Below are 19,405 nucleotides of genomic sequence, written 5' to 3' on the forward strand. Positions count from 1 at the left end.
AGGCAGTATGGAATGGAAATAAAGCAGGAAATGTTAGCCATTTGCCAGAGGCAGCCTGGATCGTTTACCCTTGAGCCTGTCCTTTAGGCCCATGTTTGCACGCTGGTAGTTCATCTGGGGCTCCATTTGGAAGGAGTCAGTGCTTGTGAGGAGGGGGCTGGGCCTCAGGCCTCTCTACCTCAGCAAGCAGCCATACCACTCCCTCTCCCTCACACAGCTTCTTCTTCAAAGACTCTCAAAGCCACGTGAGAAAGTCTGTGGTAGAAATTATAAACATACAGATTGTAGTTCTCAAAATGCCATTTGAATTTCATTTTAATGAATTTGGATTTGGAAGGGGACTTAGAAATCATGTCCACTACCCAAATCTTTATATTTAGGATACTAAAGCTTCCTGATCAGACAAGGCACCAAAACCCTGGCTTCTCCCAGAAGCTGGGCCAGCCTACCCTGGTCTCACATCATTGGCAACTAAATTTCTACATATCTATAAAACTCTCAGGAGAGTTATAGAAGGATTTAAATGAATTTCCTTGTATCATAGTTGAGAAAATCAGTTGAAAAAAGATTAAGTTGCCCTAGTCACATCACGGCTGAACCAAAATTAAAGCTTATTTCTTCCAGTGTTTATACCCCACTGCCCTTCCTGTGTATGAAGCAACAAGTTGGTCACTAGTGATCTTGGTAAGAAATGTTTCTGTGGAGTGAAGGGATCAATGGATGACTAAGGAATGAACAGGAGGTAAGAACAGAGAAACAGCAGGCAGTGTGGATAACTCCTTTAAGATGTTAAACAATGAAAGAAAAAAATTAGATGTAGAGGGCAATGTGGGGTCTAGGGTTTTTATTTGTTTGCTTGCTTGCTTGTTTGAGATAGAGACTTACCCATATTTAAGCAATGATGAAAAGAATCCAGGAGGAGAGGGTGGGTGGGTAGATTGATTAAAGAGATGGAAGAGTGCAGGAAATTGATGGGGCAAGGTCTTGAAGAGGCAAGCATGTGGGATTCATAGCATAGGTGTGTAATGAGTCATGTGGGTTTACAGCTCTGGAGCTCAGGTTTGGGCCCTGGAGACAACAGATGTGGGAGTCAACAGTACAGTATATAGAAATGGACAAGATTACTCAGAGAAAATGTACAAAATGAAAAAAAATAAGGAAAAGGACAGTCTTCTGATAGGCCTAAAATTCAGAATCCCACATCTTTTTTTTTTTTTTAATTTATTTATTTTTGGCTGTGTTGGGTCTTTGTTGCTGCGCACAGGCTGTCTCTAGTTGTGGTGAGCAGGGGCTACTCTTCATTGCAGTGTGCGGGCTTCTCATTGCGGTGCCTTCTTCTGTTGTGGAGCCGGGCTCTAGGCGCGCGGACTTCAGTAGTTGTGGCTCGTGGGCTCTAGAGCGCTGGCTCAGTAGTTGTGGCTCACGGGCTTAGTTGCTCCGTGGCATGTGGGATCTTCCAGGACCAGGGCTCGAACCCATGTCCCCTGCATTGGCAGGCGGATTCTTAACCACTGCGCCTCCAGGGAAGTCCCCAGAATCTCACATCTTAACCTAAGTTGAAAAGAAGTTTTTTCTTTTGGGGTTTTTTTCCCCCCACATTTCAGTTTTTACTGATACAAAAACATACGTGCTGATACTTGAATGTACTTTCAAGTAACTGTGTACTGTGTACTCAGCTGGAGACTTAATGTTTGTAGAATGTTTTGAGTTACAACTTTTTCTAGAGGAAAGATCTGTATGACACTTAGTATAGTATCACATATATAAGAGGTTTCTTAGAAAGAAAGGACCCTTAATAATAGGACTGATCTCCCCCTCAGTCAGTTGTGGAAAAAAGTGTCATAATTTCCCTTTAGTAGTATTAAATCTAATGTTAAAAGTGAAGGGTATCTTCTGATCATTGTGCATGTAATTTTCAATCTGTCCTATGGTTGGAAGCTATCTAGAGTTCAGTGTAAAACTTAAAATAACTTAGGGAATTCCCTGGCGGTCCAGTGGTTAGGACTTGGTGCTTTCACTGCCGGGGCCCGGGTTCAATCCCTGGTCAGGGAACTAAGATCCTGCAAACCACACAATGCAGCCAAAAAATAGAATAGAATAGAATGGAATGGAATAAAATAACTTAGTTAAAAACTTGGTATGATAGAGCTCAAGCTGGTTATCTTGGTTCTTGCTTAAAATGCTTAAATATTCTTTCTGTCTTACCTTTATGGTGGTGAGTTTTATTTTTGTTAGTAATGTAAGCTAGGTTATTATAACATAGATCCCAAAATACAGTGTCTTAACTACACTGGAATTTCCTCTCACACCTTACGGTAATTCAGAGATCAGGATTCCTGTTTCATTTAGTTGTTCCTCTACCTCTTTAGGTATTGTCAAAGCAGAGTCGCCACGTTGACTGAGTCTTAGCCCAAAGCAAGGGGTGTGAAAAGGAGGGGAAGAGGTTACTGAGCAAGTGATGAGGAAGATGCACACATCACTTTTACTCACACTTAATTAGAGAAAGCAAGTTACATGGTCATACCTTGCTACAAAAGGGAAGCCAGGAAATGTAGTCTGTAGCTGAGTGGCCCTGTGACTAATTAAACTCAATTACTAGAGAAGAATGAATTAGGACATTTAGCAGTCTACCATAGGTACCTTCTAAGTTTTCAGGAACTTTTTCTGTCTTCAGCTCGAAAAGGCAAATTAATCAGATTTTGATAAATGCAAATTAATTCTTCAGCTCATTCCATAAATAGTTGAATTCAGTATTTTATATATTTCATTTAGATGGTATACTTATAACTTATCTAATAACCTAAAAGTAAATCTTAGGAAAACTATGCTTATAGAGTAATAAACCATAAAGTAATACTAGTTTTTCATCCATTTAAAATAATTTCTATTCCTTTACTTCCAAATTTCTCTTATTTCTTCATTTCAAGTGAAATTAAGAAAATGATTGTACTTATATATGGCCTTCATTTTATAAAATGTAATATCTCCATAAAATTGTTCACCCAGAGAATGAATTACACCTTTAAATCTTGGGGTGTAAGGAAAGGAAGAAAAGATGAATTTGTTAAACTTTGATGAATGTTCATTGCAGCTTTAAAATGAAATAGTATACATAAATGGAGACTGATTATACCAAAAAATACTTTACAAAAGTGATCAAGGTGCTCAGATGCTAGTTATGAAGGCCCTTTGAACTTGTGTTTGTTTGACAATGTGCATCCGCCTACTCCAAAGGCAGTGCCCTGGGTTACCCTGCCCCTCCACCTGGTGGTGAGATTTCATACCCTACCATGCTTGCCAGCTCTAACTCTGAATCCGTAAGCATTGGAAGTAGCTCTAAATAAGAGGCCGGTTGTTACTCAAACACCTCATTCTTGTGTGTAGAGATAGCATTACAGTGGACTGCTAATTTGAACATTTCTTGGATTAAAAAAAAAAAAGTTGTTTTTTCTTACAGCGAATATTGCTGATGGCTCTGACTACTTCTGTTGTGGTAGCATAGGCAAGCCAGGTGTTGGGGTAATGGGAGTCAAGGACGGTAGCTGCCACAAGTAGGCCAAATGCTGTGACCTACATAACCTGTTACCACGGGTGTTGAGGGCTGTTGACCCTTGTTCTAGGCTTTTAATTCACTTTACTCTTTATAGGGGGGAAGTGATAAAATTGTACAGTAGGGGCATAAACAACTCCTTATGTTTTTACCTTAAATTGGTGAAAAAAAAATAAAGCCAACTCACATGCTTTGCGGAGTATGACTTAAATAAATCAATAAATTCATGCATATATACATTCAAAAGGAAGTGAAAATTGCAAGCACTAATTTTTTAAAGAAATTAGTACTGTATTTATCAAGATTGCTAATGATTTACATATAAATTACATTATAGATTTGTTTACCAGTAATAATTTTAATTTGCTCAAGTTGACAAATTTTGGCCAGTCACATTAGAAGGCTATCTCAGGAACCCAGAGGTGGGAGCCAGAGCCCAGAGCCCCCAGCCTAAGTGTGAAGTGAGGGGGCAAAGGAGAGCAGTGGGCTTGGATACCACACTGTGCTCAAGTTATTGCTAAAGGATGGTGAAGGGACTGCTTTGTTACAGTTCTGACTCCCTGGCCTAAAATTCATATTCAGTAGCTATTATTTGAGCATAATTTTTGTTGTTGTTTTGCCAAGTCCCATATTACATTAAAGATTCAATTGATACATAACTTTAATCAGCACTCAATATTTACCAGGCACTAAGGAGTCAATGGAGAACAAGATAGACAAGTTCCTTGCCCTTTTGGAACTTAAATCTACTGACTGTGATTATTATATATTAAAGTATATTTGAGTATAGTCGGCTTGAGTGCTTCTTTGTGGAAAATCTTCTTAGCTTTATCCTAGTCTTAAAATCCTGAACTGTCAGGAACCTTGCAGGTTGGTTTAACTAAATGAGGTTACACACTAGGCAAAAGAACAGCAGAACTTTGGTAAGGGGGAACAGAAATAACACACCTTCCGATCAGGCTTTTGCTATAAAGGTCACCACCTGACTTCTTCAGAAAATGATGTGTTTATCCTTATCATCAAAGTGTACTTGGTAAGTGGGTGGATAGTGCTTGTTATAGACCCTCATCCTTAAGAAAATGTAAGCACTGACTTCCTCATAAAGACACAGGAAAACAATATATCACATGGTTTTCGATGATGATAAAGCACCATTTTTAATCATCTTGTTTTAAAACTTGAACAATGAGACAAGATTTGAAAAAGGTGTGTTTAATGGCAGCCTGGAACATCTCTGAAGTTACCGTCTTTGGAAGGAATAAGCGACAGGAAAGATGACTTGAATGTGAGCTGGGTACTTGATTCTATATTTGGCTTTTTGCCACTGCTGCTGTGAGACCTGTTTAAAATAGATACTGCCAAAATCAAAATCAGATGCCTTGTGTTAGCCTTAATAACATTCTCTGGTCCCTTTCCAGCCCCACCACCTAATGAACTTTCAGGGTACTATTCCAAATAGCTTCCAAGTAATTGTACTGAATTATGATCCATTTATTCAGTCATCAGAAATTGATGTTTCCTTGGTAGTAAAGTCCTTGTCCTTCAGGAGTTCACAGGCTATTCAAGAGACAGATAATACTGATGCCTACTGATAATCTAATGCGATGAGTAGTGTTAGAGGCCATGCAGAGAGATCACGGGCCATCCTTGTGCTCTTTCTTAGCACGAGACTACCCCATAGACCCACACATAGAATCTACACTGAAAACACTGCTCCCTTGTTACGACAGAGGTGCCAAAGGCTGCCTTGTCTATTTATGTCCCTTTATTTACTATATAAGAGGTTTTTCAAAAATCTCCATTATACTTATGAGGAAACTGAAGAGAAAATGTATTGTCATGCAGAGCATCCCCATAACTTTTCATTTACATAGAAACTATTTCAGTGAGTTATTTCTAGCAGTCAGGAGTCAGTTTAGATTAATTCCATCCTTCTTTGCAAACCATCATGAATGGTCAATAAATCCTAGCCTGGAAAATTTACTTGAAAAGCATCCTCTATCTGACAAAGACCTTCATAAGTCTGTACCAGTGACCTTCAAAAATTGATCTCAGTTAGTGATTATTAGAGCTAGCCAACACTGCTTAATCTTCATCCTTTTGTAGTTAGATTCCTTTAGCTTCTAGTCCTACTTCTTTGCCTCACTTTAAAAAAAAAATTTTTTTTAACATCTTTATTGGAGTATAATTGCTTTACTAGTCCCACTTCTTTACTATTCTACATTAAATACTAACCACAGTCAAGCCAAATTTTTATCCTTCACTTCTTTGCCCTTCTGAGTACTGCCACTTGAAAATTTGTCTGATGACAAATCACAGACTTCTACAGTTAAAGAGACCTTATTAGTTTAACACCATCATTGTATAGCTAAGGAAATGGGAGTCTTAGATATATGAAGTAATTTGTCCAAGGACACACATGGAATTAGTGGCAGAGCCTGTATTCAAGCCAAACCTAATTTCCAGGCCATTCCTTTGCTTATATATTTGCTTTCCCAGGTCCTATTTTCTCATCAGATCACAAGGCTACTCCCACTCTTTTTTTTCTTCAGCCTTTTGCTCCTCAGTGGAACTATGAACCTGCTCCCATACTTCCAGGTCTCTAGTAAGAAGGTACATACATCTCTTCTTGCTCTGACCATTGAGTGTAGTCCCTTACCCATAAGATTTTTCCATTTGGATGTTCTAATTTCCAAATCCAATTCCAGACCTAACCTACCACCTTCCTCCTCTAAATTCCTCCTCAGCGTATTTCCAGTAGTGACAGCGCTATTCTTCCTAGACTTAAAACGTTGGTGGTAGTGGCGAATCAGTCCTTTCCTCTTTCCCTCTTCTTACCATCACCACACTCACTGTGAGCACCACACATGTCCAGGTCCTTTGCATTATCTTTGTCTAAATGATTTCCATGCTCTTCTACTCTTTTGGCCTTCAAGAAGTTGAACAGGTGTTTTGAAACTGATTCTACCATTTACTAAGAAAATTGTGTGAACTGGCAAAGCCTCTGTTAACTGATCTGTAAAGTGGGGTAATAGTGATCTTAAAATGCTGTGAAGATTAACTGAAATAAGATATAAATTTCAACTCTAAAGTTAACCCATGGATACTCAATAAATACTTGTGGAGCGAATGTTAGTTCCATTCTCCTTATAGCCATGATGAGTATATGAGTTTGAAGAATTTTTTTCTTAACTACCTAAACAATAAAAAGATTAGATGTTAATATTTGAAGATTTTTTTAAAGGGGTTTGAAGCCATTTCTTTTTTTTTAATTAATTAATTTATTTTTGGCTGTGCTGGGTCTTCGTTGCTGCACCGGCTTTCTCTAGTTGTGGCGAGTGGGGGCTACTCTTCGTTGCGGTGGGCAGGCTTCTCACTGCAGTGGCTTCTGTTGTTGCGGAGCATGGGCTCTAGGCACGTGGGCTTCAGTAGTTGTGGCACACAGGCTCAGTAGTTGTGGCACGTGGGCTCTAGAGTGCAGGCTCAGTAGTTGTGGCGCACGGGCTTAGTTGCTCCGCGGCATGTGGCATCTTCCCGGACCAGGGCACGAACCTGTGTCCCCTGCATTGGCAGGCAGATTCTTAACCACTGCGCCACCAGGGAAGTCCTCTTTTCCTTTTTTTAATCTTTTCTTTTTTTTGGCTGCATTGGGTCTCTGTTGCTGCACGTGGGCTTTCTCTCTAGTTACGGCAAGTGGGGGCTACTCTTTGTTGCAGTGCATGGGCTTCTCATTGTGGTGGCTTCTTTTGTTGCGGAGCATGGGCTCTAGGCACACGGGCTTCAGTAGTTGTGGCACGTGGGCTCTAGAGTGCAGGCTCAGTAGTTGTGGCGCACAGGCTTAGTTGCTTCACGGCATGTGGGATCTTCCCGGACCAGGGATTGAACCTGTGTCCCCTGCATTGGCAGGCGGATTCTTAACCACTGCACCACCAGGGAAGTCCTTGAAGATTTCTTAAACAATCATTAGTGTCTCCTTTGCTCTATGATCACTTCAAATGCTAATTATAGAGATTTTTTTTTGTCTTGGTCTATTTTTGTTTATAACAGCTGTATTGAGATATAATTCATTACTATAAAATTCATCCTTGAAAATACACAATTCATTGGTTTTTTAGTATATTCATAGAGTTGTGCAACCATCATCAGTATCTAATTTTTAAACATTTTCATTACTCCAGAAAGAAACCCCATACCCCTGAGCAGTCACTCCCCATTCCTTCCTTCCCATTACTCCTGGCAACCACCTATTTATTTTCTGTCAGTTTTGGCCATTTTATATAAATGGAATCAAACAATATATGACCTTTTGTGTTTGGCTTCTTTCACTTAGCATAATGTTTTCAAGGTTCATCCATGTTGTAGCATGTATTAGAACTTCATTCTTTTTTTAAGACTGAATAATATTTCATTTTGTGGAATAGACCACATTTTGTTTATTCATTCATTAATGGTAGACGTTTGGGTTATTTCCACTTTGGAGCTATTATGAATAATGCTGGTATGAACATTTGAGTACAAGTTTTTATGTGGATGTATGTTTTCAGTTCTCTTGAGTATATGCCTAAGAGTGGAATTAGTATAGAATCTTTAGTTGATAAAGCAAAGAATTTTCATTTCAAAGCGAAGAGTTCTCATGGTGAGAGAACTAAAGTTTCTTATTTGGGGTGTTCCCGTCTATGTTGGTTCCTTAAGATTAAAACTCTTTGCACTGGACCTCACAGAAGACTGTGCTTCCTGAGGTGCTTGGCACATCATAGAAACCAACAAAATCAAGAGCCTTTTCTGAAAGGATCAGAAATAATACAAATGCCCCCACATGATAAAGGATGTTTGCATTAGCATAGGGTAACAAAATAACCCCCAAATCTCAATGGTTTACTCTCATCAAAGCATTTATTTTCATTTACTTTATATACAGGTGCAGTGCAGGAATCAGAAAGGGAAAACTCTCCTAAGGGATGAAATTAAGGAAAAGTTAGATTAAGGTGAACACATTTCAAAAGTATCCTATCTTCTGCTAGAGCAAGAGCCTTTAGAGTGAGGGTAAGAACGTTTACCTTTTTCCTCAGCCATTCCCCTTCCCAAAGAAAATTGAACTGAAAGGTAGAGAAGGGGGCGGGTCTGGAACAACTTTTGGAGTGATGTTGCCATCCAGTTCAAGAGCAGACTTCAAGCACTGCCTTTATCTTTATAGAAAGCGATGGAAAGGGAAAAAATGTCTTTGAAATAGTGCTTGGCATTGAGCATCATATGGTCAGTCACACAGAGGTCACTAATCACTCTTCCCTTTCTTGTTTTTCAGTGAACGAGGTAATTGGGAGAGACATGTCCCAGATTTCTGTTTCCCAAGGAACAGGGGCGAGCAGGCAGGCTCCCCTCCCAGGTCCTGATTCCCTGGATTTAGGAAGATCCGACGGGCTCTAACAGCGCTCACTGCAGCCTTGTGTCCACCATCATGTACTTCTCAGCATGTTTCTCTCTTTGGACCTTGGGCTTCCAACTCTGCAACCTTCAGGATGGAGCCAGGAGTTGGGATCACCATATGTGGGGAAAGCAGCATTCCTCCAACTCAGGCCTTGGGTAGATTTTTTAAAAGAACAGGAGCAGCACAGGCTGTCTGATCTTTGGGGAAATGAGCTTTGCTTTTTATATTTAAATAGGATACTTTTATATGATGGGTGCTTTGAGTGTGAATGCAGCAGGCTCTCCATTTCAGAGGTGCTGCTTTTGCAGGTGATCTGGTTGCTTAGCTAGGATTGGTGATTTGTACTGCTTTATTGTCATTTGAAGGACTCTTTAGCTTTGATGATATTTTTAAAGTAGAAACTTTTGATAAAACCTTCCAGAGGCAAACATTAAAAAAAAATTATTCCCCCAAGCCCACACCTATGCCTCGGAAACTCAGCATGTGTCCTGAAGCCTTTCATAGATTCATAGGAAGTAAAGCCAAATGTAGCTCATACCTCTTTATAAAAGTAAACTGTTAGATAAAATGACACCATTCCAATCATTGAAGTGTTGGAATATAAAATGACATTCCAGAGCATAGCATTTTCGTAACTTTCTAGGTAATCTTCCTGCAATCTCTCCATGCTGTCTCCATGTTGAAATTGCTTTTTTCCCTCAGGGCCTTGGGTAAGATAACTACATGTAAGGGAACTTTGAAAGGTGGGGTTTCTTAGCTTGGTAGCTTTAATTTCCTGCCATCCTACAAACAGGTAGACTGTGGAGTACTCTTCCCTTTTGTGTCCTCTGGTCCCAGACCTTTTCCAAGTGGAAGCATCTGCATTTGGCTGCCACAATCTTGTGATGATTTGTTTAGGCAACTTTGCTGCTTCTAGCTTATCTCTAGAGGCCAGGCTGTGTCAGAAGCTAAGTACAAATGAGCTATGCTTCAAGACAGGAGCAGAGAACATTCAGGATTCCAGATGGGACGCTTTTAAGATTTACACTGGCATGGAAGGCTTTTCCCTCGTTCTGTTTACAGCCTAAAATGATTCTGGCCTACCCTCCCATCTGCATGGCCTAAAAAATAGCCTTTTTCTAAAAGGCTTTGAGGCAATTCCAAAAATGAGATAGCATTCTAAACCTGACCCTCCACACCAAAGATGCCCTGGTGCTGCTGCTGGTAAGGCTGGTGCCCAAGGTGGGGCCAGCAAGAAACTCCAGCCTGCTGTCTACCAAAGGAGGTGCCCGACTTGGGTGCTTTTTTCAAACCCTGCCCTTACTCCTCCCCTTAATGGGATTAGTTTCCCGTTCCAAGGCCTGGGCCTACTTCAACACCCCTGAAGTTTGCAGTATGTTTTCAAATGAAATGTACTTTTATTCAGGAAGCAAATTTTCTGAGTGCCTACATGTAAGACAGTGTGCTGGGCTGGTCAAAGGCTTGATGCTATTATTCCAGGGGATTGTGGGTCCTAGATGCCAGGACTGTCTACTGAGGCCAAGTGAGGCCTGGGTGGAGGGAGCCAGCTCATTGCCTACCACCTCTAGTCAACCAGTTAGGAGCTATTGACCCAGAATGAGGAAGTATGGTCTTTTTTTTTTTTCTTTTAAGCCATGATGTTTTAGATTTCTCCCTAAAATTAGTTAGAAAAAAATGCCTGTACTTCAGCAAATCACTCTAGTCCTTCTTGGAGCCTGGTGTTGTCACATTTTCTTTGAAAGTGAGTTTTGTGTCACAGTGTGGATAGTGAGATTTGCTTCAGGGCCTGTGGTTGGAAGCCCAGAGTTTCCTTTGGAGGGGCTGCGGCGGCTGGCCGCCTTGAGATGAAGTTCCAGAGAGTTGGCCAGACTTGCCTCCACTCTCTTGCCCCTGGTGTAGCTGCCTCACATGGGGTTCTTGCAAGAGCTTCCCTTGCAAGACCCTTTGGGGGTGCTCTGCTGCCCTCAAGAATAAAAGCCTCTATGATACAGAGTTGCTATGCACCAAATTTTGATGCCTTTTAAATACCTTGATGCCTGTAGCACTAGAAATGCTCTTTCCTATTTAAAATAAAAATTAAATTTTAAAATAGAGCTTTGTATACTATGTAAGCAGTTTTGTATCAGCTTTGTAAAAGCTTTGGTGTAAAAGACAGTATTTTTTGGTTTTGTAGATAAATACCTTAATTTTTGTGCAACATAGTGGTGTTACAGCACACATCCATTGGACTATGCAAATTGATTTCTAGTAACAACACTGAGCAACTGGGCATGTGCTAGGACCCACCTCTTCCCCCTCCAACCCATGCAATATCTTGGGTTGAGGAATGGGATGAGCAGCCTTCTGCTTACTGGAGATGCACAGAGAAACATGGCTGAAAACAGCTAGGAACAGATGTCTTTGGGTTCAGGTGTGGTGCTGCTGCCCGGGGTGCAACCCACCCCTGCCCAGGGTTAGCCACTATCACCAGAGCTCTGCTGAGTCGAGTCTGGCTGTAATGCCCTGTTTTTGATACTCAGAACAGATGGTCATCTGTAAGGCTCAGATTGGGTTCAAGTTGAAACCTTGTATTTTATAAAATGGATGATGTTCAGTTAAGGAACTGATTCTCAGTTATGTTTACAGCACTTGAGATTGTGTTTTCTTGTACATTTTGTATTTTAAAACCTTTTATAGGAGTACAGTGCTCCTTACACAAATACAAAGGGAAGAAGAGCCAGCAATTCAGGCTCCTCAGTTACAGTGCTGAAATAATAAACGGTGACAGGTCAACAGTCTCCTTGAAATCTGCCTGAGTGTTCCTCTGCATGGGGCTGGTGTGGAGCCCCTCACTCTGTGCCAAAGTGAAGGGCACTTTGGCTTTTAAAAAGTCCACTTGGTTGGGAACCTTTGTTTATTTTACGGAGGAGAGGGTAGAGTTCCAAATTCCTTCCGAAGTTTCAGTTCAGCACCCTCTAATGGGTGCAAAGGACATTCCAAGGTGTCTGCTGAGTTCAGGACAACTGACCTGCCCAAGGTGTGCATGAAAAGTAGGCAGAAGTCCCTTTAAAAGTCAAGCCTGAGTTTTTGTGTGAGGGCCTCCTGCCCCCTATTGTCCTCTGGGGATATTGCAGTACAGTCCATCAAAACAGCCTGTGATTTTTGCCATCTGTTATTCTTTGTGTCACGCTAGAGGGGGGCTAGCATCCTTAGGTGGGACCACCACTGGCGCAATGTGACCACGGAGGTCAGTATCCTGGGGACTGGGGCCAGCGCTCTCTGCCACCCTGCCCCCCACCAGAAGGGACAGGGGAAGGTAGAACATTGGGATCTTTACTCAGAAGCTCCCTGGAGTCATACGCTAAAGGCACCAGGGTTTACATTTTTTAAAAAGCAAGCAAGCCTGCTATGGACATCAGCCCTATGGAATCTGTAGGCATGGACCATAGCCTGAACAGAACAAAGGCTCTCTGCTACTTAAAAGGCCCAGATCAGACCACTGGGAGCAGGGTAGTGCCATTCCACCCCCAGCCCTGCATTCAGGGTCCAGCCATCATCTTTGGGGTGAACAGGCAGAGTAGTAAGTAGGGGGGATGGAGCTGGGGCTTGAGCTCCTCTGGGGGCCTTCTGAGAATTCTGAGAAGCCAGAAAGAAGCTACCAGGTTGAGGGCCCTGGTTCTCTGGATGCAGGAGAGTCCCGTTAGCTGAGGACATCAGCCAGCTCTTACCTCCTGGCTCCCTCACCTACAAACACACCCATTCTTTGGGGGCCTGTAGCACAGTGCGAGGTGGGTCACCAACAGGCATCAGACTGGTGTAGTCATCGGGGGCTAGCTGCAGAAGTGACAGATATTTAGGCGGGGAGCTCCAGGCTCAGCCAGGTTCCCAAGCCCTCCAGCCACACCTCACCTGGTAGGCCTGGAAGACGCTGAGCAGATCCTTCATACCAGCTGTGTATGGGACACCCTGCATACGGACCAGGGCTCCTGGCTGGGACAACACTGAGGTGGGAGCAGAGGCCAGGGCAGCAGGGGGCGTGGTGAGGTAGCCCACAGTGGTGGGGGAGACTGGGGGGCTAGGGTGGGAAAGGCAGGGATTTAGTAGTGCAGTGACACCTGTGGCCTAGACCAAGACCTACCTGCCTCTTCCCTTGCCTCTGCCTTGTGTTTGGTTCATTTCCTCCTCCCTAATACCCCTGTCTCTACAGAGTCATCTCTGTTCTAGTTTGTAGATGGCATCAGTCAGCCCACATCTGTCACTCCCTTGTCGTCTCAGAGTAAAGTTGAAGTTCCAGCAGACCTTGAGTTACTTGGCCCAGGAAGGGGATCATGATCCTCCCCCAAACCAGGACAAGGGGGCAAGACTGTGAAGTAATCTTAGCAGCAGGGTACCTGGGGTAGTAAGCTGTGTAGTTCATGTAGAGTTGAGTGGCTGGCCCTGGGTAGTAGGCAACCGGGGTGGGGGCAGCGGGCACCCTGGCAGCTGGGAGCAGTGCTGAAGAGGGATACAGAGCTGCTGTCTCAGTGGGAATGAGTGTTGGGGTGGCCTGGAAGGTGGCGTAGGTGGGCGGTGAGAGGCCTAGAGGCAGAAGTAGAGAGCGTATCTGCAGGGAGCCCAGCACTGCCCTGGGTGGGGCAGCCAGAAGGGAGTCCCCACCGTAGAAAGTGAGGGTTATAACAGCCTGGCCCCCACATGCCTCCTTCTTCCCCAGCCCCCTGGGACACTCACAGGGCAGCTTGCAGGGTGGAGGGGACATGCCACTGCGACCCAAGGTGCCCCCCATCAGGACATGGCTCATCTCCTCTGTGGAGCAGGGGACCACCTCCACATAGCGTTCCTTCATTGCTTTCTTATGGCAACGCTGAGCAGCAGCTAGGGCCCGCTCTGCTGATGTCATCTGGATGAAGGCATCACCCGATGGCCGACCCTGTGCACACCATCTTGTAAGCAGTCTGTCGTGTGCAAAAATGCCTTCCTCCCAGTCACACACCCCTCTGTAACTGTGCTCCCCCACTGGACACAGCTTTACCTGCTGGTTGAGTACCATGTGCACACCGTGGGGCCGAATGTCAGCCGCTGCCTCCCCCAGAAAGCTTAGGATGTCTTCGATGGTGGCCGTGTAGGGCAGGCCTCGAAGGCGTACACAGTCTCTCCCGGTCCCAGCTGCCAGTGGGAAGGGGATGGGCAGCAGTGGAGCAGTCAGTGTGGGAAGGAGTGGGCTGGAGGCATAGCGGTTCAGGACCTAGTAAGGAAGGAAGCAGCAGGCTGGTTATGCCAAGTAGGGCAGGGCCAAGGAGGGCATGGAAGGGGCACCCTGGAGAAGCACACGGGGGTAGGGGGAGCCCTGGGTGGCTCACCTGCTGCACCTCGGCTGCAGTGCTCCGGAAGAGTTCAATGTATCGCTTACCCAGCGTGCCCTTATGCCTGCGTAATGCAGCTTGTGCCAGCTCCTCACAGGCGAAGAGGGCAAAGGCATCACCAGTGGGCCGGCCGTCAGGGTGGCGCACAAAGAGCAGCCCTTCGGCACCCCCAGTCACTGGGCACTCTGGCCCCAGGAAGCCTAGCACGTCTGCTGGCCCAGCCGAGAAGGGCAGTCCCCGCAGCCGCAGGATCACTTGGTCTTCCCGTGACAGGAAACGAGCCACCTCTAGTGAAGTGCCTTGGTGGGGGGCGTGGGAGTCACCTACTGACTTCAGTTGTGCCCTTCCAAATACCCACCCACACCTAGCACACAGGGGAGCAGAAAGGCAAGGGGCGTCGGGGAAGCAGGACATGGATCAAGAATCAGGGGGATCTAGATGCTGTTGGGAGCACACTCACCCCCTGCGATCTTTACAAACTCCTCTCCTGTTGCTTTATATACCTGTGGGAACAGCCCATGAGTTTCATGCTTGCCCGGCCTCAGCTCTGCCCCGCTCCGCTCCCAAGCCAGAGCCCCACCTCGATATAGCGGACACCCATGTGGTGCTTGTGTCTCTGCAGTGCTAGGTCCCGCTGCTCGCTGTCCACAAAACGGATGAGGGCCTCACCATTTCTGCGGCCCTGGGCATTGAGGCACAGCGCTACACCACCCCTGTGGAGCCAGTGCTGCGTTAGTGCCTCCTGGGTAGGCCTGCCCTCCTGAGTCCACCCATGCTGCTGTACCCACCTGGCAATATTGAGCCCTTTAAAGAATCTAGCCACGTCCTGGTCTGATGACTGCCAGGGCAGCCCGCGAGCCCGAACCACAGTCTCGCTGTCCACCACGTCGGCCTTGCTGCTGTGGGGCGGGGCTCAGTCAGAGCTGTCCAGCTGGTGTCACCCCCAACCCTGCCCCCTCACTCACCAAGGCCCTGTCTCATATTTCTGCTTTACCACTTCGGGCTTCGAAAACAGTTGACCTGAGAGGAGATGGCATGGGGGTCAGCAGGGTCTGGTGGAGGGGGGTCTCCCCACCAAGCACTGCAAAAAGAGGACAGTTGAGGGGGATGAGGAGGTAACAAAGGGGCTTTCACCCTGTGGTCTCTCAGAGGTGATAAATGGGGAGGGGAACTTGGAGGAAGTAATAGGCAGGCAGTCACCCAGCCCTGAGAACAGGTGAAAGGTGGTGACAGGAACCTTACCGCTGGGTCCATCAAGCAGGTGGAGGATGACAGCTACCATTGTCTTCACTTCCCACACCCCAAAATCGTCCTCTGTGGCATCTGTCTCCAGCCCCAAGTCTATGAGCAGAGAACTAACAATGAGGAAATCCCAGCATGAGAGGGCAACCAGCATGTCCCACCGAGGCTCAAGTCCCCTACATAGACACATGCAGAATCCTGGCAAACACATTTGTTTTGGCCCAGCTCATGGATTCCCGTAAAGGTCCCCAGCCCAGACATATGTAGACATATGCCCACATTCCAAATGTGCCCCAGCACAGGCACAGAGACATGCAGTCAGGGACTCAGCAGGTAATGTAAACTTGCATGTGTTCATTCAACCCACCAGCATGCACATACTCAGAGACATTCAGCCTACAGCCGCCCCTCCACCCTAATCCTGCTAGGTCACAGATACCCTGTGCCATGGTGGCCACAGTGAGGTCCCTGGCAGGGCGGCTGCTCGGGTGCTGCACGTGGAACTCTCTGCGGAGGTCGTAGAAGGAGAAGAAGGTGTCGGGGAGCACCAGGTTCTGGGGGCATATGGGAATGGGGATGAATGGGGGGAACTGAGCTGCCCTGCCCACCCCCGTGACAAGAGGGGTCCTAGGAACCCTATCCCCTGTTGTGCCCTCAGTGGTGGCATACCTTCCTGGAGGCCTCAGGGTGCAGGACCTGTCGCAGCAGCTGCTGCCCATCAGTGCAGAGCATGTAGGGGCCCCCGCCCAGCAAAGCCACATCCCCGCTCACCAGCTGTGAGAACTAGGAATAGGGAGTGGAGAGAGACAGAGGGACTCACAGCTAGGCAGGCAGGGGGAGGGAGGGCGCAGGCTTGCAAAGCTGGTTCAGCCAGATGTTCAGCCCTACCCTGCCTGGGGAGGAGGTGGCCATGCCTGTTGGGCCTGGCTCTGTGTCCTCCTTCTCCCCCAGTCCACTGTCACCTTCTCCAGGCCAAATGGGAGCGGTCACATATCACCCAAGCCCCCATCACACACACTCCAGGAGTCTGGAATGGGGCCAGAGCAAACACCTGGTGGAGTAGGACACGCCAGGTGGGAAAGGGCGGGGCAAAGCAGGTTAAACCTGTCCCTGACCAGGCACCACCCTCAGGTGGGGGAGGCCCAGTCCTGCCTGAGGCCCGGCCTGCTCATGGTCAATGGCAGCCCCGCCCCTAGGTCTGACCAACTGAGGGGCAGAGAAACTCCAAGGACAGAACTGACAGAGCTCCACACCTGGACGCCAGGGGCAGCATGAGCTTTGACCCAGATCTTATCGACCGGCTGGCACTGAGTTGTTTGCTCATAGAGGGGGCGGAAAGCTGCCCTGCCCCTCCCCCATCCTCTATCCCTGCTGGAGAACTGGTACAATCACAAACCACAGGCCCAAGAACCTCTCCTAACCCCAGCTTTACAATCTGAGGCTGACAGAGCAAGGCAACCCAGCACACTCCTCAAGTGGGGGCTACCTTGGGAGTCCTTCTGGAACAGACTCAGGTTCGACATCTTTGTGCCCGTTTCCTCATCAGGAACCACCAGAGTTGTTGGAAGATGAAAGAACTTGTGCTAGTAAAGCACTTTCACTCATTCCACTCAAGAGTCAGGCACAGGGTGAGCCCAGTAATGAAGATAAGAAAAACAGCAAAGGGAACCGACTCCCACTTCAGCCAGGGCCGGGAGGCACCCCAGGCCTTTGCACTCAGGAGGCAGGTAGCCTCCAGGCGGGGTCCGGACAGCACCCACGCCTGGCCAGCCGGCCGAGACAGGCCAGGACGGGCAGCTTACACCTGGCGGCGCCTGCCTCCTGGGCAGAAACCGCCCTACGCCCCTGCTCCAGCGTCTCCCTGGCGGGTGGGTGGGCCGAGGATGCAGGCAGCAGGGACCGTGACCTATGGCCAAGTCTGGGCCCCTCGGCCCTTTCAGCTTCCGGCTGCTGTTCTGGGAGACCTGGCCGGGTAGGTCCCCAGAGGCGTCTCAGCCTAGCTCTCCCGCAGGCCGGGGACTCTGGGAGGGGTCTCGCAGCCTCCATCTCCACCCCCTCAGTAGGAGTGGACCACTGGCAAGTCTGAAAAGACGCCCCCCTAGGAATGGCCGGCACACGCGGACACACGCACACGCGGGAGTCGCTGAAAGTTTCAAACAACAGGAACCTGTCCTACCGCCCCGGCCAGTTGGTTGTGGTGCGCCAGGCCTCGCCTCCTGCCGCCTCTCCCGCCGAGAAATGTCCCTGCAGCCCGGCCGGGCCTCCATTCACCCCGGCCCCAGCGCTCACCTGCTGCAGCACCTTGTCCAGCGGCTCGGCCCGCGCCAGGCTGTCGGCGCTCAGGCCGCTCGCCTCGCGGCACTGCGGGCTCAGTGCGGCCGCCTCGGCGCGCACCAGTGACTTATGCAATGTCCCCACCTGCGAGCGGCGGGGAAAACCAATCAGCCGCTGCGCCCCTCGGATCCTGAAGCTCCCTGGAGATCCCACCGCCCTCTTTCCACCCTACCTGGCGGCTCCGCGGCTCCACCACTTGCCAGACTAGGAGGATTAAGTCGGTCTCGTCGGAGCCCAGGTCCGGCCCCAGCGCACCCGCCGTGGCCCCGAACAGTACGACCAGGGGTCCAGGCCCGGGACGGGGGTCGGCAGCGGAGTCTGCGGCGGGGTTCGTGCCTGAGGGCGGTGGCTGGGGTGGCGGCGGAGTCATGGCCGCACAGGGAGGGGGTGCTCGGCCAGACAGACACACGCGGACCGACGAAGCGCACGCACTCACCGACCGACGGCAGACGCGGATCGGCTTGGGCGGGACACCGTGTGTTATGGGCGGCACCTGCGGCCCGGCTGCCGCAGTGGGCGCTGCTGAGACCCGCCCGCGGCGCCCCGCGGGGCGGGGCGGCTACCGGCCCCCGCCCTCTCTGGGCGAGTTACCTGTCGGCCCCGCCGGCCACGTGACCGAGGGCGGCCCCCAGGAACCATGGGGGAGGGCCGCTAGACTCTAGCCCTGCACGCGCACACTCACAAGGCTGGCCTGGGCTCGCGCTCCCCCATTGGGCCCTGCCTGACTTCTGGGGCGACCCCCTTCCCTCTCCGCTCCCCCACCGGGCCTCCGCCACGGAAAGTGCAAAACCAGGGGCCTTTTTTAGTCCGTAAGGGTCCTTTGGACTTGTGAAAATCACCAGGAGGCAGCCTGGAGGCTGTGGGGGTCACGACGGCCGGTCTGGAGGGGTAAAAGAAGTCACCCAAGGTCAAAGGGGGCGGTAAGAGTTACCAGGTATCACCCAAAGGCTTGTAGGGGGGTCGCCAGAGGTCGACTGGGGTTGGGGGAGGGTGGCAGGAAGCACAAGAGATCATTAGAGCCATTTGGGTATTCACCAGAGGTCAGTGGGCAGGGTTTGTGCACACAAGTGCGAAGGCTGGGCATCAGCCTGGCTCCAGGAAGTGCCCGCGGTGCCAAAGAGCGGTCGGAGGTGCGCAGGCCTCGGTGCTGGGGAAAGGAAGAAGCGCGTCTCCCCCACCCCCGGCCCCAGCTCCCGAGAGCGGCTCCCCGGCGCTGAGCCGGATGGTCCCGGCAAGGAGCCTCACCCCTACCCCACGTGCGGCCTGCCGCCTGTTTTCGCCCTTTCCCCTTGACAACAGGCCTGTTGCCTGGAGATGTGAGCGTGCTGGCCGGTGGGGGCTAGAGGCAAAAGTGCAACGTGCGTAAGGGAGCCGCAAATCCTCCATCTCTTCTCTTCTTCGGACAGCCCTTCGTGGAGGGCTCCCAGCACACTTTCGCCCTGTCGGGCTTGGTGAGGCTCCTTTACGGCGAGTTTTCAGGCCGCCCCGGACTTTGCCGAATTCTCCCGTTTATGT

The 19,405-nt window shown here is 48.4% G+C and overlaps 2 protein-coding genes across 15 annotated transcripts in view; one reads left to right on the forward strand and one right to left on the reverse strand.

Moving 5' to 3' along the window:
* The window catches only part of NFATC3 (nuclear factor of activated T cells 3), a 124,535-nt gene extending 113,467 nt beyond the window's left edge, over positions 1 to 11,068 (forward strand). The window contains 1 exon segment of the mRNA XM_082436038.1: positions 8,853 to 11,068. Coding sequence (XP_082292164.1) covers positions 8,853 to 8,974 — 122 coding nt within the window. The 3' untranslated portion in view covers positions 8,975 to 11,068.
* On the reverse strand, positions 4,153 to 18,263 carry ESRP2 (epithelial splicing regulatory protein 2; the record flags this gene model as incomplete). 14 transcript variants are annotated; one of them, XR_014256436.1, is made up of 16 exons in its annotated part: positions 8,422 to 8,501; positions 8,608 to 8,736; positions 12,864 to 13,029; positions 13,346 to 13,532; positions 13,683 to 13,881; positions 13,984 to 14,196; positions 14,312 to 14,613; positions 14,775 to 14,817; positions 14,895 to 15,027; positions 15,103 to 15,213; positions 15,280 to 15,334; positions 15,557 to 15,655; positions 15,996 to 16,110; positions 16,226 to 16,339; positions 17,846 to 17,974; positions 18,063 to 18,263. XR_014256436.1 is itself a non-coding variant. In XM_082436058.1 (16 exons), 15 exons carry the CDS (start codon positions 18,258 to 18,260, stop codon positions 12,699 to 12,701), a joined length of 2,151 nt encoding a protein of 716 aa, XP_082292184.1. In that variant the 3' UTR covers positions 8,422 to 9,059; positions 12,683 to 12,698. The 14 variants fall into 14 exon arrangements, 12 of the variants coding, with proteins under 12 accessions (XP_082292188.1, XP_082292184.1, XP_082292179.1 ...); XM_082436058.1 differs by adding an exon at positions 12,683 to 12,788 and having other exon boundaries at positions 8,422 to 9,059; positions 15,103 to 15,210; XM_082436053.1 differs by adding an exon at positions 12,683 to 12,788 and having other exon boundaries at positions 8,422 to 9,059.
* Between the last annotated feature and the right edge of the window lie 1,142 nt (positions 18,264 to 19,405).

This window comes from Balaenoptera physalus, assembly GCF_965194825.1.
Source record: "Balaenoptera physalus genome assembly, chromosome: 19".
NCBI classification, from domain to species: Eukaryota; Metazoa; Chordata; class Mammalia; order Artiodactyla; family Balaenopteridae; genus Balaenoptera; species Balaenoptera physalus.